General features: G+C 37.0%; 1 protein-coding gene across 1 annotated transcript; it reads right to left on the bottom strand.

The window, feature by feature from the left end:
- Positions 1-3,069: 3,069 nt before the first annotated feature.
- Positions 3,070-15,014, bottom strand: LOC123875860 (proton-coupled folate transporter-like). The gene is made up of 7 exons (XM_045921914.1): positions 14,366-15,014; positions 13,013-13,273; positions 12,457-12,631; positions 10,703-10,880; positions 9,563-9,941; positions 8,804-9,044; positions 3,070-4,385 (listed from the first exon to the last, which is right to left on the bottom strand). Exons 1-7 carry the CDS (start codon positions 14,496-14,498, stop codon positions 4,319-4,321), a joined length of 1,434 nt encoding a protein of 477 aa, XP_045777870.1. The 5' UTR covers positions 14,499-15,014; the 3' UTR covers positions 3,070-4,318.
- Positions 15,015-15,955: the final 941 nt, after the last annotated feature.

The following is a 15,955-nucleotide window of genomic DNA, read 5'->3' as shown; positions in this document are numbered from 1 at the left end:
CTAAAAGAAAATGTGGAAAAAATTGGAAAAACAAAATGGCGGCCGAGCCGTAGCGTTTTAAAATTTTTGATTTTTCGACCCCGAACCGCGGCGCCACAGATCCGAGACGGGGTAATCGAGGATAATTATTTTTTTTGGTTTCGCCCACGATTATCCTGTATTTTGACAGAACGGGAGTGGTTTTTAAAAATTCAAGATGGCGGCTGTCATGGCGGCCGTTTTGTTCGAGGTACGAAAAAACGCAATTTTAAATGTTAAATATCTCAAAGTTGGCAACATCGGAGCGATTCGGTTTTTATGAAGCGATTGTACGTATAGGCTCGAGGTATAGATTGGAGGAAAAAAATTACCCCATTTTTAGGGAAATTTCAAGATTTTCGGGAAATTGTAAAAAATCGAAATACGCACTTTTAGCAAAATCCGAGTATGAGCGATTACGTGTTTTGCTCGTGCAAATGATATTTAGGTACTTTTGTCGCCGGCGACTGGCAACACTAGAATTTATCAAAGCAAAAGTGATTTTCGACATGGTCTTTTTTAGGGGCGATCGGTTCGCCTGGGTGCGAGCGAGATGAGAGATTGAAACGTCATCGGGAGCGGTATATCCTGTAGTTTATAGGAAAATTATGAAACCGTGTAAAATCTTTCTGTGAAACGAGTTGGCGGCCATTTTGTATTTTTTTTAATTTTTCGAAATTTTGATCGCGTTTTTGAGGCAGTTGGCAACATTTTGGAAAGTTAACATGTATGAATCGATTGTGTATCTCTGCTGGCAGTGTGGAGATATACAACCGGTGTTGCCACTTTTGGGGAGATTTTCGAGATTTTCAACTAAGAAACTCCTGTAAAATTTTGTATGAAATTTTTTTTTTCACTGATGGTGTCGTATAGAAAACAAAAAGTTAGTAAGCCAAAATTATGGAGAGAGCTGATGATTGAGGATATCGGAGACGGGTGAAGGGCCCGCTTAAGGTATTGAAGATAGGTGGGGGGTGCTCGAGCAAATGTCATTCATGACGTCATCCAATTGCCAAAAAGCTGAAAAAAAATTCAAAATGGCGAAGAAAAGATGGCCGCCATACAAATTTCGCCGGTGTCAAGCTCGGAGGGTATAAAAGATGGAGGTGTGGTTTCTTGGCAAAAGAGAATCAGGATCCGAAGGTCTACTCGATGAATAGAAAAAAAATTCAATATGGCGGAATTTATTTTTCCATACATTTTGTATGGCGATTATGAATGTCTCATTCTCCTAGAAAGAGACGGATAACGATACATTGATGTATGGGAGATATGTTCGGATGCGCAATATGAGTAGGGGAAAATTATGACATTTCAGAAAAACAAGATGGCGGCCTATATGATTTTTACAACTCTTTTGTTTTCCAACCGATGTCGTTGAAACTCGCAACCCTTGAAGAATATAGTAAACGCTTAATAGAAAAAGTGGAAAATTTTGGAAAAACAAGATGGCCGCCGTACAAATTTCGTCGGTGTCTATCTCGGAGGCTATAAAAGATGGAAGAGTGGTTTCTTGGCAAAAGATGATCAGGGACCGAAGGTCTACTCGGTGGAACAAACTCTGCATGCTCGCGGACCACTTTAGTGGTCCGCGCACCCACGCACCCTACTTTATTAACCTCAACTACCCCATTTTTACAAAAAACTATTTGGATGTCGTTTTCAGGGTTCTCTAGGGTGCTGATTTTGATAACGACATTTATTTTGAAATCCAAGATGGTGGACATGCACTTTTTAAGAAAAAAATGGTATGGGTGTCGTATCATGGGGTTTTCGGGGTGAATTGTGTGTCTTAATAAATAAATTTGGTTTAATGTAATAAAGTTAACCTAACCACGTCACGCGAGCTGCTTTAGCAGCTCGCGCACCGAGCGAAATACTAGTTTCATTTGTATTATTAAATCTTAAAAGTCAAAGTCTATTTTCAATAGGTATATAAGTAAATCACAAATACTTAATATGAATATGTACCTACTACTTGTTACTCACCACTTTATCCGCGTTAATTTTTTTACTTTTTAGGGACCTACCTGCGAAGTACAGATACCTAATATTGATAAGTAAAAGTTTGAATGACAGACGGGGTCCATACTTGTATATTTTAACTAACTTGTTACAGATAACTACAAACTTGACATTGGCTAATCTTTGTAAAGCCAGAAGAGAAAAAAAAAACAGTTTGAATAAGTGAAAGGAACTGCAGCAATCTACACTTATAATAAAAACTGTAACTAGACGGGGCTAGGGGCTGTGCGGGTGTGCGGGCGTCCCCACCCCGGTTGCCATCTCAACCTGTCGCGCACTATGTAACCACGCGGGCGAAGTCGCGAGCATCTTCTAGTTATTTAAGTTAAAATTTGTAAACGTAACTAATATGTAAATCAATGGTAATAAATCACTATAACTATATACTTATTTGAGACTTAGGTAAAGTCCGCACTGCACGGTATCATACAAATTATTTCCATATTGTCACAGAATTTTGCGGGACAATCACGCGGTGTTTGGCAGTGCGGGCTTACCCTTATCAATGAAATCATTACATTGCTAAGCTAAAATTATAAAAAAGATAATAATTATTGAACTCATTGTAAGATAGGTTAGATAACTAATGTTTTTCTCTGAATCACAGTTAAGTAAGAGAAAATCTATACATATAATAAAATTGTAGAAAAGTGGTGTCTGTACAATGGAAATATATAAAAAAAAGTAGCAGGGGTTGTTATTACATCGATACCGAACCCGAAATTGTAATTAATTTTTTTTTGTCTGTTTGTCTGTTTGTCTGTGTGTTTGTGCACGCTAATATCAGTAACGGCTTATTCGATTTAGATACGGTTTTCACTAATATATTGTAGTAAGCTTCACTTAACATTTAGTGTTTATTTCATGTCAATCGGTTCATAAATAAAAAAGTTATGTCAATTTAAAGAATCACGGCGAACATTTTTAACGTACAGAGTACGTACTACACGCCTCGCGCCTGAGCGTCCGTGGCTATATAAAGCGCGGTCACTATTCCACGCGAACGAAGTCGCGGGCAAAGCTAGTTAAATAATATAATAATAATAATTATTGCATTAGATATGGAGATATACCTCTACTTAAGTTATAAGTTCAACTAGATAAAATCACTGGGAAATAAAATATTGTTAAAACTAAAATGTGCATTTTCTTATATATTAGTTATATCAAAGCATACATCTAAACCCTTTATGGTAAATCCAAAGATTTTACAGTCAAAAGATTTGGTAAATCCTAGGATTTCCCGTAGTTCGTGCTTCAAGCACAAACATCACTGAAACTTTTGCAGACTTTAATACAATTTTCAAGACTTGGGTAATTATTTACTTAATTTAAATTGCTACGCTGCATTACAAAAGAATTCACCTTGACTAAAAAATTCATTCAATGATAGAATAGATAAAATTATAATAATATACATGTATAAGTCATATTAAAAAAACCACCAATCGTGGATATTGTATTTGATATATAAAAGCTAAATATTATGTACATAACTCTTGTATATTTACATAAATCAGTTCCTATATAACCCAACTTATCTAGTATATATTTTTCCTTGGCTACAATAAAAGGTAAATAAACCGTACACAACTATGTAAGGCATTTAAGACCTATTTGCTGTAAATTGACTATGACACGAGGAAAACATCTAACTTTAGAACGAACGGAGTATCTTTCAAGAGCTTCCAAGCGCGCCCCACACAAACGAAGTTAGATTTTTATTTTAATAATATCCAAACCCCATGATAAACACGTTCAAAGCTAGACATATCCAAAGATTTGTACCTACCTATTTGTACAGTGCGCGCAAAACATAAAGTCCAATTGGATCACGAGGCGTACCATGTCAACCTGTATACATATTTTTACGAAAATCTAACAAACACACAGACATACATAGACAGTAGACACACAGATATTAGTTTGTAGACCTAATAACATTAATAATTATAATTATCTACATAAATAATAATCGTAACTACAAAAAAATTCGTTCAATAATAAATAATTAATTCAAATAAGAATCTGTTTGTATGGAATGCGCTCGGAAGACACTTCTCTTAAAAGATCACACCCGTTTTTGTGTGAAGCTCTGCGATTTGAAAGCCAAGGAAAAATTGATCATACGTACCTACTTATTACGAGTATATCGTACATACCTAGTTATACCTATTACATACCTAAAATTACTGCGTCAACATTAACTTGGTAAAATCGTTATAAATATAGGCAGTTGTATTTATTTGAGACTTTTCTGCTTCGATCTACAAAATTATGTTTCGTTGGTTAAAGCTTCGTAAACTATAGAAGACGACTTCCATCTAAAATATTGCACGAACCTGGAAGCAAAAGAAAAATATAAATACCTCAGGTACTTAAAAATATGTGTCGGTTATTATATACTTTGATGAAACATGTGCTTTTGGGTCTTTAAAGTGAATTCGCCATGAAATACAGAGAAAAACGATACAATTTCTTCGATAGAAAAAATCCGATTTAGCAAAAAAAACCTTCTCCAAAAAATAATTAATTGTATCTAGATTTTGACGTTCAATCGGAACAGGTACCTATAGCTAATTCTTCTGTAAAATTTTTTGTTATGTAGATAACCTAATAATGAAAATAATGAAGACCTTTTTACGAATTGTAAATCGTTAATCGTAAGAAGGTCGTGAACATAATTAATTATTATCAACCTGATATACCTACCTACATACTTGCTAATAGCAATTTTTGTGTTTTTGGTTGTGTACAAGCCGTTATCATATAATTTATATAATATGTTTTATCATTTTGTAACTAATAGCTCATACCACATGTGCCACTTGTGTAAATAAAATGCAGATCGCAATACAATACAATTTTAATGGCACTTTATCCAACTTTGTAGAGAGCTATAAATATAATATTATCATCCCGCAACATCCGTACTATTAATTCCAAGCCACAGCACAGAATGACAATATGCTGATAGATTAGTACCCTTCATACATAACCCTCCTATCATCATCGTCATCATCATCAGCCTGTGGACGTCCACTGTTGGCATAGGCCTGCCCCAAAGAGCACCACCATACCCAGCCTTCAGCCTTCCTCAATTCCTCAATTTTCATGGAAAAATATAATTGTTGTTGAATTATAAAATACTCTAAAAATTATGTCCTAAATATCAAAACAAAAGATAAAGTAAAACAGAAGAAGACTTGAAAATTAACACATCAAATCATATTAGCCACATTAAATTAAATGAATGTCGTTGACATTCAACAATATCTAGATTGATACAGGTCACAGACGCGGACGCGTTAAAACTTTTATAGTATATATTCTACTTTTAATATATATATTCTACTTTAAATCATCGGCATTTAATTATATTTGTTATATGACAAAAATAATTCTTCAGGGAATTTAATTTATGAAGGTACCTAAATAATGAAGATATAAACAAAAATACGTAAAAAAAAACGCCCAAGTGCGAGTCAAACTTGCGCACCGAGGGTTCCGTAATCGGGTATTTTTCCGACATTTTGGACGATAAATCAAAAACTATTATACATAAAAATGAATAACAATATGTTTTAGAATGTAAACTTATAGCCCTGTCATGTGACACTCCATTTGGCATAGTTATCTTACTTAAAAAATAAAAAATACTAAGAATACATTTTTTTTTTTGTGATGTAACCACAAATTAACGGTTTTCGAATTTTTTCCTTTACTTGTGCTATAAGACCTACCTTCCTGCCAAATTTCATGATTCTAGGTCAACGAGAAGTATCCTATAGGTTTTCTTGACAGACACGACAGACGGACAGACAGAAGGACGGATGGTTTCTAAAAACTAAACCGCTAAAGTTTTTAAGCGGTTAATATTTCTTAATCGCCAGTTTCCGTCCACTAATAAACCTCATAGTAATTATTCAAATACAATATACATATTATCTAACAAGGTATCACCGAGTAGGTACTTACATCAAATTTTTTGACTCAAGTTTTTATTTTTTTTAAATAAATATGCCTGTGTGTTGTGTAGAAATAATGGTACTGTACTTTGTAAGCTTACTGGTCATGTAGTTTAAATTTAAAATGATTGGGATACACAGACAGACGAACTGGACGAAACTAAAATTAGGGTTCCTCGTTTTGTTACGGAACCCTAAAAACAACACGGTTTTTGCACTTTAGGTATCCGCAAGCCATTTCGGGCCCAGATGTAAGTATCTCATAAAATTTAGTGCCACTTTGATTTGCATATCGCGTTTTTGTCCAGAATTATCACACTGACTGTTTTGTTTTCGGAATTCGCGTCCCTCTTCCTGTACGATGACCTCAAAAACGAGTCGAAGTGGAGTTACTCCTTTTTCGGAAGTCGGAAATTAATTTTTTATATTATAAATCTGCTTAAGCAATTAAATATCGCTTAGTTTAACGGTGAAGGAAAATATCGTGAGGAAACCTTCATGCCTGAGAGCTGAGGTTTCTACATAAAGTTCTTAAAGGTGTGTGAAGTCTATCAATCCGCACTTGGCCAGCGTGGTGGACTTTGAGGTATGGCCGAACCTTTCTCATTCTGACAGGAGACCCGTGCTCAGTAGTGAGCCGGGCGATGAGTATATGATGATGATAATAATGATTAAGTAATAGTTAGAAGTGGATTTCGGAAAGATGTTTCTGTTAGTGCAACTTTTCTTCTTCTTAGGTACATATTTTGCTTTATGGTAGGTAGCACAATGTACCTATAGTGCGGGACAGGTTGAGATGCCAACCGGGATGGAGACGCCCCGCACACCCGCACAGCCCCCGCGCTAACCCGCTGCGGGTGACGTGCGGGTGTGCGAAATGTCCCTCCCGCCTCATCAGCCTGATTGCCATCTCAACCTGTCGCGTATTATTACTTACTTTGTCAGTGTCACGTGAGAAGTGAACTTTCAATCGTGTAGCATTGACCGATTGTCTTCATAGTAATTAATGAAGTAACGCAATTATTAATTTGCATCGCAAGGCAAAGTCTATTTTTATTATGTTTTGTAAAACCTTTACAGTTTCAATTCAATATCAACATTTCAATTTCCAACATGTTAGCTTTTTCAAAAAAACTATTTAAAATTTAAAATAATAAAACAGATATTTGACTCATTCGACGTCACACGATCGCTTCCGAGCAGCCATCTTGAATCGATTTGTATAAATACGGCTGCTTGACGGTTTTTAAGCCAGTCTCGCTCCGACTCGAGACTCAACGACTATTAAATACTTTTGTGTTTAGGTTGCCAATTTGATTGAGTGGTTGCAATAGCAATTGCGCCCCGGTCAAATTAATATTGCAGTTAGGTTATTTAAAGATTAAAACTCTTGATAAGCCTCTACGCGTTGTGGCTTGTGTCCTCGCGCAAGCTTAATATGAAGGAACATTTAATAACTTATAAAAATAGTTAAATTATAACGCCCCTTTTGGTCTAAGCTTACAGTTCAGAAGTGGGATAGAATTAACGCAAAAATCCACTTAAAGCATACAAAATATAGTTCACAAATGAATATAGTTCGAAGTTAAGGGACAACCCTGGTCCTAGAATAAAATGTGTTGGGACAACCCTGGTCCACTCATCCCTTTAAGGGACAACCCTGGTCCTAGAATAAAATGTGTTGGGACAACCCTGGTCCACTCATTCAACACCCTTTAAGGGACAACCCTGGTCCTAGAATAAAATGTGTCGGGACAACCCTGGTCCCGTAGTATTACGAACAACCGTGCCCCTATTAGTATTCTGGACAACCTGGCCTAATATTTATTTTCGTCGCTCGAGGTCGAACGACCCAATTTGGATGGCCGACTGTTAGCTTTTTCAAAAAAACTATTTAAAATTTAAAATAATAAAACAGATATTTGACTCATTCGACGTCACACGATCGCTTCCGAGCAGCCATCTTGAATCGATTTGTATAAATACGGCTGCTTGACGGTTTTTAAGCCAGTCTCGCTCCGACTCGAGACTCAACGACTATTAAATACTTTTGTGTTTAGGTTGCCAATTTGATTGAGTGGTTGCAATAGCAATTGCGCCCCGGTCAAATTAATATTGCAGTTAGGTTATTTAAAGATTAAAACTCTTGATAAGCCTCTACGCGTTGTGGCTTGTGTCCTCGCGCAAGCTTAATATGAAGGAACATTTAATAACTTATAAAAATAGTTAAATTATAACGCCCCTTTTGGTCTAAGCTTACAAACACAATGTACCTGTTACTGAAAGATGATTTTCTAACACCGGAGTTCATAGTCAAGATAGGGGCTTCTTTAGAGGACGATTTAGACGACATGTGTCATACACAACCTTAATGAAGCATTATTTATGCAATGCATTAAGGCACATCACATGCCTTAATATATTGCATAAAGGTTGTATATGACACATGCCGTTTGACTCGTCCTCTAAGGAAACCCTTATCTTGACTATGAATTCCAGTGTTAAAGTGGCTTCGTCAATACCTACATCAAAAAAAAAAATACCTGGTCATATTTGTGTCAGGGCATTAGGTAGGGTTCCGTAGGCATTCTAGTTGCTAAAAATTTTGATGGGCATTATTTTTTAAACGGTATTTTCTATCCGAAAACTGTCTAAGAAACGTCTTGATTATTAAACACACATTCGACGAAGTGCAAACAAAAATCATTTTGGCTCCACCTTTTCATGATCAAGGGGTACGCTAGAATATCGTATCATAAATAAGGAAGTTACGAGTACCTCTAGGCACTTACCCAAGGAAAATAACGCAAGCACCAGAAATTCCACTGCTCAGAATATAAATCGCTCCTGGGAACGTAGAGATCGTGTACGCGTACAGGGAGTTGTAGAGCGCGGGGGCAATGAGCGGGCTGACTCCTTCGATGGCGCACATCAGGGCGAACACCTTGGCGATGTCCTGCGGCGGCAGGATCTTGCTGAGCAGAGACCTGATGAGAGGCGACGACAGGCTTCTGAACAGGGATATTCCGGCCGCTAAAACAAACAATATGGTATATATACACTGACCTCTACTAATACAACGCTGGACTTGGTATATTTTTTCCATTCAAGCTAATAAATTATACGACCAGTAACAATCTGCTTTAGTTTCTGTCTATGACTATTTCAAAATACGTACGTACGTGGTTCAAAGTTAATAAGAACTGGTGTCTGTTTTATGTTGACGATTCAAAAGCATTTGTTAAAATTTATTAGGTATATTTTATTCTTTACTAGCTAATGTCCGCCACTTAGTTCACATGGATTTAGGTTTCTAAAAATCCCATGGGAACTTTTATATTTTCGGGAATAAAAAGTAGGCTTTTTACCTATGTATATCCATGGAAAAAAACCGGCCAAGGGCGAGCCAGACTCGCGCACTTAGGCTTCCGTACTCAGGTATCTTTTTCAGAAAACAATATTGTTACAAAGATATAACTATATTTAGACCTGTCACTTGTTTAGAGATTGTGTTCTACAGAATTGGTACCATTGTGTATCTACATACTTACATGTGTACATTTGCCAGGCAGCAGTCGCGAAAGCAATAATCATGTATTCCGTGCCAGCGGACGCGATTGCGACAGTCGCAAACGCCAAATCCGACACCTTGAACAACCTCTGCACTAACATCACTCCAAGGAAAGATCCGAAGAAAGATATCGTGGTTTGCGTAGCCGAATAAATCGTGTACTGTTTGATCGCCCAATGAAGCTTCTTTCGCGTATACATATAGTCCAAACTCATATGTCCATACATAATGAATATTGACAAGCAATTCGCGAATGTTAACAGGAGGATTTGCGCTCGGCCGTGGTTAGGCCGTTTCTTGAAACATTCGGACAACATTGACTTTATTAGCTTGAAATCTAGCACTGATCTCAGATTGCCCTGTAAGAAAACAATAGCTATTTAAAAGTACCTAGTTGGCAATGGCATGCTTTTTTTTGTAAAGCCTCTAAATAAATTTAGAATGACCTGGACTAGTTTCCAAGATTTCAGATAATTCAAGAGATAGAAATTCAAGCACATGATATTAGCCACAACTATTTATCACACTAATATTATAAAGGCGATAGATTGTATGTGTGTGTGTGTGTGTGTATGTTTGTTACTCCTTCACGCAAAAACTACTGGACGGATTTGGCTGAAATTTAGAATGGAGATAGATAATATCCTGGATTAGCACATAGGCTACTTTTAATCCCGGAAAATCAAAGAGTTCCCACGGGATTTCAAAAAACCTAAATCCACGCGGGCGAAGTCGCGGGCATCGGCTAGTATTCCATATATACTTATTATAGACCAGATTAGATTAGTGTTTTCATAATCTCTTTTTTACCACCTAATGGAAGCCAGAAATGGTACTTTTAGAATTGGTATTTGGTTATGTACCATTTTTTAGTAAAGTTATAAACATAATTGACCTTTACTATTTAATACACTAAATTATTAACTAAAAGGCTTTAAGACAGTGGCGTGCACAGGATTTTAAGTCAGTTGGCAGTTAAGGTGCCTTACAATAACCACCTGCCTGGGCTTTCAAGTAAGTCATAATGAACAAATAAACATTGAGCTATTTCTACAACGGTAACAAGTGATTTTATACCCACATAAGTTGCATGCCTCTGCTTTGATATTATTACAATTACCTGAACAGCTCCAACCAATGATTCCTTCAAACAAATGATAGTAAATATGTATGCTGTTACAAACAAAGATGCTGCTATGAGTAGCAAATAAACGATTCCAACTGCTCTCATGACGTAAGAGCTGGCCACTGCTCCTATAACGCTACCAGCGGAGACAGCTGCTTCAAATACCGTCATTCTACAATAAAATATTCAAGTCTTACAATTTTCACAGAGCAAATCCAAATAAGCTATCTTAGCGTAGCAAAAGCAAAACTAAGATATACAAAGTACAGAACGCTAGCAAAAACATAGTGTTATTTTTACACTACCTAAACACAATCCAAAGCCACTAACCATTTGCCTTATTTTGTAGTTGGTGATTTAATCCATACTTAATATTATAAATGCGAAAGTGTGTCTGTCTGTCTGCTACGTTTTCACGATCTAACCGCTGAACCGATTTTAATGTTTGGTACAGACATGGGATACATCCTGGGGAAGGACATAGACTATTTTTATCCCGGAAAAACCACCAGTTCCTATGGGATTTTAAAAACCGAAGTCCACGCGGGCGGAGCCGCGGGCATCCTCTATATTTAGGGTATTTTATAAACCCGCAATGTATAGCGTGCAAAACTCGGGTCAATACCCCACCTACGACGAGGCATTGACCTCGAGTGGCCTATTTACGTAACGTTCGTTGATCTCTAGTGTCAGTCAGATGTTTTATTTGCAGGATTTTAAAAAAATCGCGTTTTTTCGTGGTACTTTATAAGTAACCATCAGTACTATCACCCGTTTTCGTTTTTGCTAGCGTTCTGGTTACACCTTGTATGTGTAGGTTTTTCATAGATTTATCTGAAGCAAAAGGAATAGATAAGTTCACATTACGAAAGTTAAGACTATGATGTGGTTGATTTTAAATTGAATTTAAAACTTGGATAGACAAAGCGTCACATCATCGGGTTCAACGCAGCTCCTAGAAGTTGAAATATGAAGAAGTTGGCAGGATTGCCCCTATCCTATATAGCGCCCTGGTGCAATCGATACCCTGACGCCCTCTAGTAAAGTGCGATCAAAATGGAATATTTACAGTTTTTTCACCAGTGATCGGAAATTTGGATGCGAATGGTGCATATTCGGGTTCAAATGATCAGAGATAATACGGACGCAGGATCTTTGGGGTCGCCGCTAGCGACGCATGCTTTTTGGAGGCATCGCGAGCGCTGCTCGGCACCCTCTAAGACCCTGCGTCCGTATGCACTCCACACTTTGCGCCATAGGTAAATCTGGCACTGAGGCAGTGTATGAAAGGGTTCACAGTGATCACTGTGGAGCCGCGCTGCAACCGTTGATGTCATGCAATCCAATTTATTTATTATTATTATTTATTTATTTAATTAATTAATGCCAATGCCAATGTGCTGGCATCACGCATCGCGCGTTATGTTTGTCCAGGCCTTTACCACCACATTGTTCAACGTTCGTAATGCGTACTAAGAAGCCACAAAACACACACGCAGAGTGGAGTGGAGCACTCAACGTCTTTCTTAATAACAACTCTTTGAGTCTCCTGCCTAATGCCTATACTAATTTAATTTAAACAGTATAAAGCTGAGTTAAAAAGACCCGGATCCACTCCATTCTGTCTGTATGTGTCGGGCTTAATTCATTTAAAAGCGACCAAATATTCTTCCCACATATAAAAAGTAGTGTGCACATAAGTATATAGCTCCAGAAAGCCAGTGAGAATTACCTTCATTGAGTGTTACCTAAGAGATCGCTTTTCAGTAGATGTGATGTCACTGATATAGCAAAATGAGCCAGTAAACAAGGCAGTAAAGCCTCCAGACAGAGACATCGGTATTGAGGTAAAGATGAACCACCACGGACCTAAGCTATGTAACATACTGTACACAACGACCAATCCGGCGCTAATGGACATCCCTAAAACATTGAAATTATTATTACTTTAATATTTTTGCCATGCGTGTGTAACATGTAATGCATGTGAGCTTGTAGCACTAACCAAGAGTCATACAGAGTATAGGGGCTCTTTTTTTTAATCATGAGGAAAATCCATGAATTCAGAGAGCACATAAAACCATAGGTCCTGCACTGGATTTCTCTTCAGCCGGATCGGATTTCCCTCCCATCGGGCTATGAAAGTAAGGGAATAGAATGTGCACCTGTATTTGAGCACACACTTAGGCACAATAATATCTCCCAAACAGTTGGCTAATCGTTAAAGGGATTGGCCACCGCACCCAAAATTCAGACAAGAGGACTTAAATCTTAAGTTACCTCTTCCCTCATAAATGCACTTACCGAATAAAGGCCAAACAACCAAAGGCTTTCTCCCATGAGTATCCGACCAAACCCCAAGGAATAACGATAGTATGGCTGGAGCAACTGACTCTACAATCATGCGGACCATGGATACAAATGTTGCATACTTCTGCACCTCCTCTTCTAACTGGTGACTCCCATTGTTTTTTACTGGAGACAAGAATACCTGGCACTCCTCTTGGCTGTGGTTCAAAGAATGAACACATGTTCTGAATAATATTAGATTGCTTATTGCCGCACCTAAAACAATATTGACTTTTGAACTCAATTGGTTATATTAATTATAATTAATACAAAAGAAAAATAAAACCGACTTCAAAAACCACAAACACTAAAAAGTAAAAAATAACTTTTGTTTAGCTACATATGTAATGTACCTAGGTATGAAGTTGAGCGAGCATATTAAAACAAAATTAGAAATCCAAGAGTGAAGCTCGCCCTCGCCTCGCTTTATTTTTCTTTTGAAAATTTTTTATTTCACAATTTTTAGTGGCCCCACTGTACTATAATATGCTATGCCCAGTTATAACCTTACTGTTTACTAAGCTACTACACTGATCGCGAGCAATTTGCTCCTATCCATTGAGAAGTTCTGTTCTCCACATACAAGACCACCTGCACAGTATACCCTTTCAAACAAAAAAAAATTCAAATCGGTCCAGGGGTCTTAGAGTAATTGGGTAACATACAAAAAAAAAGATTCCAACGAATTGAGACCCTCCTTTTTTTTTATATCGCTGGGGAATGCATTTACGCATGGGAATGCATTTACGCATCCCTCCCCGGAAGCCAGCCATCCTCCTTTTTTTGGAAGTCGGTTAAAAACACTATATTGATGGCTTCTATAAATAGTGAGTTATCTGCGAAATTCTAATTTTACAGAGGTGTATCAATGATAATAATTATTTTTTTAAAATCATAAACAGCTCAACTTGTGAGTACTCCAGTATAATTATTATGTTAGATTATCTTTGAATCTATTTGAATTTTTTAAACTTTTGTGACCTAAGGTTATCATTACATGAAACTGAGTCAATCAGCAGTACAAAAAAAATTGTCAATTTCATTGACTTTTATGAACACCCACTTGGCCTAAAAATCTGGCCAAGTGCGAGTCAGACTCGCGCACCGAGGGTTCCGTACTCAAGTATTTTTTTTGACTGTATCTCCTTTGGTTTTGGATTTGCCCATACTGTCCCAGTTAAATAAGCACAATGTATCATTTTGGTTTGTTTACCATTTACCTAACTTAATTGTATTGTATTTTACTCAAATATTTTAACTTCATTAAGGTATAAGAAATAATAGATCCATTAAATATTTAGTACTTACCAGAAAGCGCTACTGATAGCATGGTGAAAAATAATGGAAACTCCATCGTAATTCTGAAAGGCCGACGTGCAGTTTCACTGACTGAATTAATATTCGGTTCAGTTTCCGTGATATTTTCGTCATCTTGAGCCATGTTTACTGAATCAAGTCAAGCGGTAAAAAAAATTAATTTACTTCGGTAGATTTGTTTAGGAATATAATATGAAAAGAGGAAGAAAGTTTTTTCTTTCAGAATGATTTTCATTAGTCCTCCCGCACTGTACGATTCACGAGCGTCGAGCTTGGCTGTTTTCACACCACTCAGCAATCAGCAGCCAACAAGTTCCGCGCAACTGGCAGGCGGCAACTCTATTCAATCCTACCGGATTCCAAACATAAATACACTAAGCCGCATTAAATATAAAGTCTTCAAGAGTTATTCAATTGCGATGTTAGGCTGGCCATGCAAATAATTTTTGCTTTGATTTTGTAATTTTAACTTTTCAGTATTTTCACTGGTTATTCAAGAATTGAGATTGGATTCGGACATTTCATTTCGAATTCTTAGATCGTAAATTATTTAACAGTTTATCTTAAATTATGCTCTTGCTTTGTAATTTGTTTTCTTCTTATTTTCTTGGCTTACTTGTGTTGTTTTTGTTCATTCATGTTTGGCTTGTTATTTGACACTTGACATTGTTTTTGTGACAGTGACAGAGACACTGACACTTTTTTTTTTTTTCTCTCGTCTGGCTTTACACTGATTAGCCAATGTCAAGTTTGTAGTTATTTACAAGTTAGGAAAACTATATGTATAAGAATGGACTTCATCTGTACCGGCGCCCGCCGACATACACGCGGCGCCCCTTTAGAGTGCTTCCCAGTCAGTTCCTTGGTCAGTTCCACCACCAATAAACACTAGCAGAACACAAAAACCGGCCACTTCTAACAAAAAAACACTCCAAAAAGTCACAACACGCGCGCCAGCAAACGCCACCACAGACGAAGTCCACACTGACACTTGACAGTGAAAGCCGTAGATAAATGCTACCATGATCATCTATAATACACCATAGAGTAAAAGAGAGGAAAATGGACTTGATATCAAAATGTGTATGGAAAAGCTCTGAGAGAGTTAAAGACAGAAACCTATTTTGTGTCCTTGACACAGTTTATCTTTTTTTGTTGGGCACAGATGATAACTGTGCCCAACAAAAAAAGCTAAACTGTGACGGCCTCTGTGATACTAACTTGCGAATATTACTTTTTATTTAATTTTCTGTTTTATATTTAGTATAGAAGGTGAGTAAAAGCCATTTTATAGTGTATTGTTATGTGATCGACTGTAACAGTCGTAGCGAGCACATATTAAACATAATTTTCATTAGGATTTGTATTATTGTTTTGTCCCTTTCGGGTATACGCGTCTGACAAGTTGACAGTTTTAGTCCCAAAAAATGATTAACTATATTCTTTGGACATAATGGACGAGTACCTAATATTCTCCACCTCTCCACCTAGAGCCCCGGTTTGATTAGCTGATATAAATCAATATAAATGGAGTTCCGAAATTACCATAAAATTACAGACACTTCTTTATTCATTTACAGG

Source organism: Maniola jurtina, chromosome 20 (genome assembly GCF_905333055.1).
Source record: "Maniola jurtina chromosome 20, ilManJurt1.1, whole genome shotgun sequence".
In the NCBI taxonomy this organism is placed as follows: domain Eukaryota; kingdom Metazoa; phylum Arthropoda; class Insecta; order Lepidoptera; family Nymphalidae; genus Maniola; species Maniola jurtina.
This window is presented reverse-complemented; position numbering and strand designations above follow the sequence as displayed.

What these genes read in the sequence shown, in the direction of transcription:
- LOC123875860 (XM_045921914.1), bottom strand. Translation starts at nt 14,498, where the DNA reads ATGGCTCAAGATGACGAAAATATCACGGAAACTGAACCGAATATTAAT. An exon ending in ACTGAAAAGCGATCTCTTAG is followed by an intron (nt 10,881 to 12,456) that starts GTAACACTCAAT and finishes ATTTTATTGTAG; the next exon opens with AATGACGGTATTTGAAGCAG. An exon ending in TGCCTGGCAAATGTACACAT is followed by an intron (nt 9,045 to 9,562) that starts GTAAGTATGTAG and finishes TGTTTGTTTTAG; the next exon opens with CGGCCGGAATATCCCTGTTC.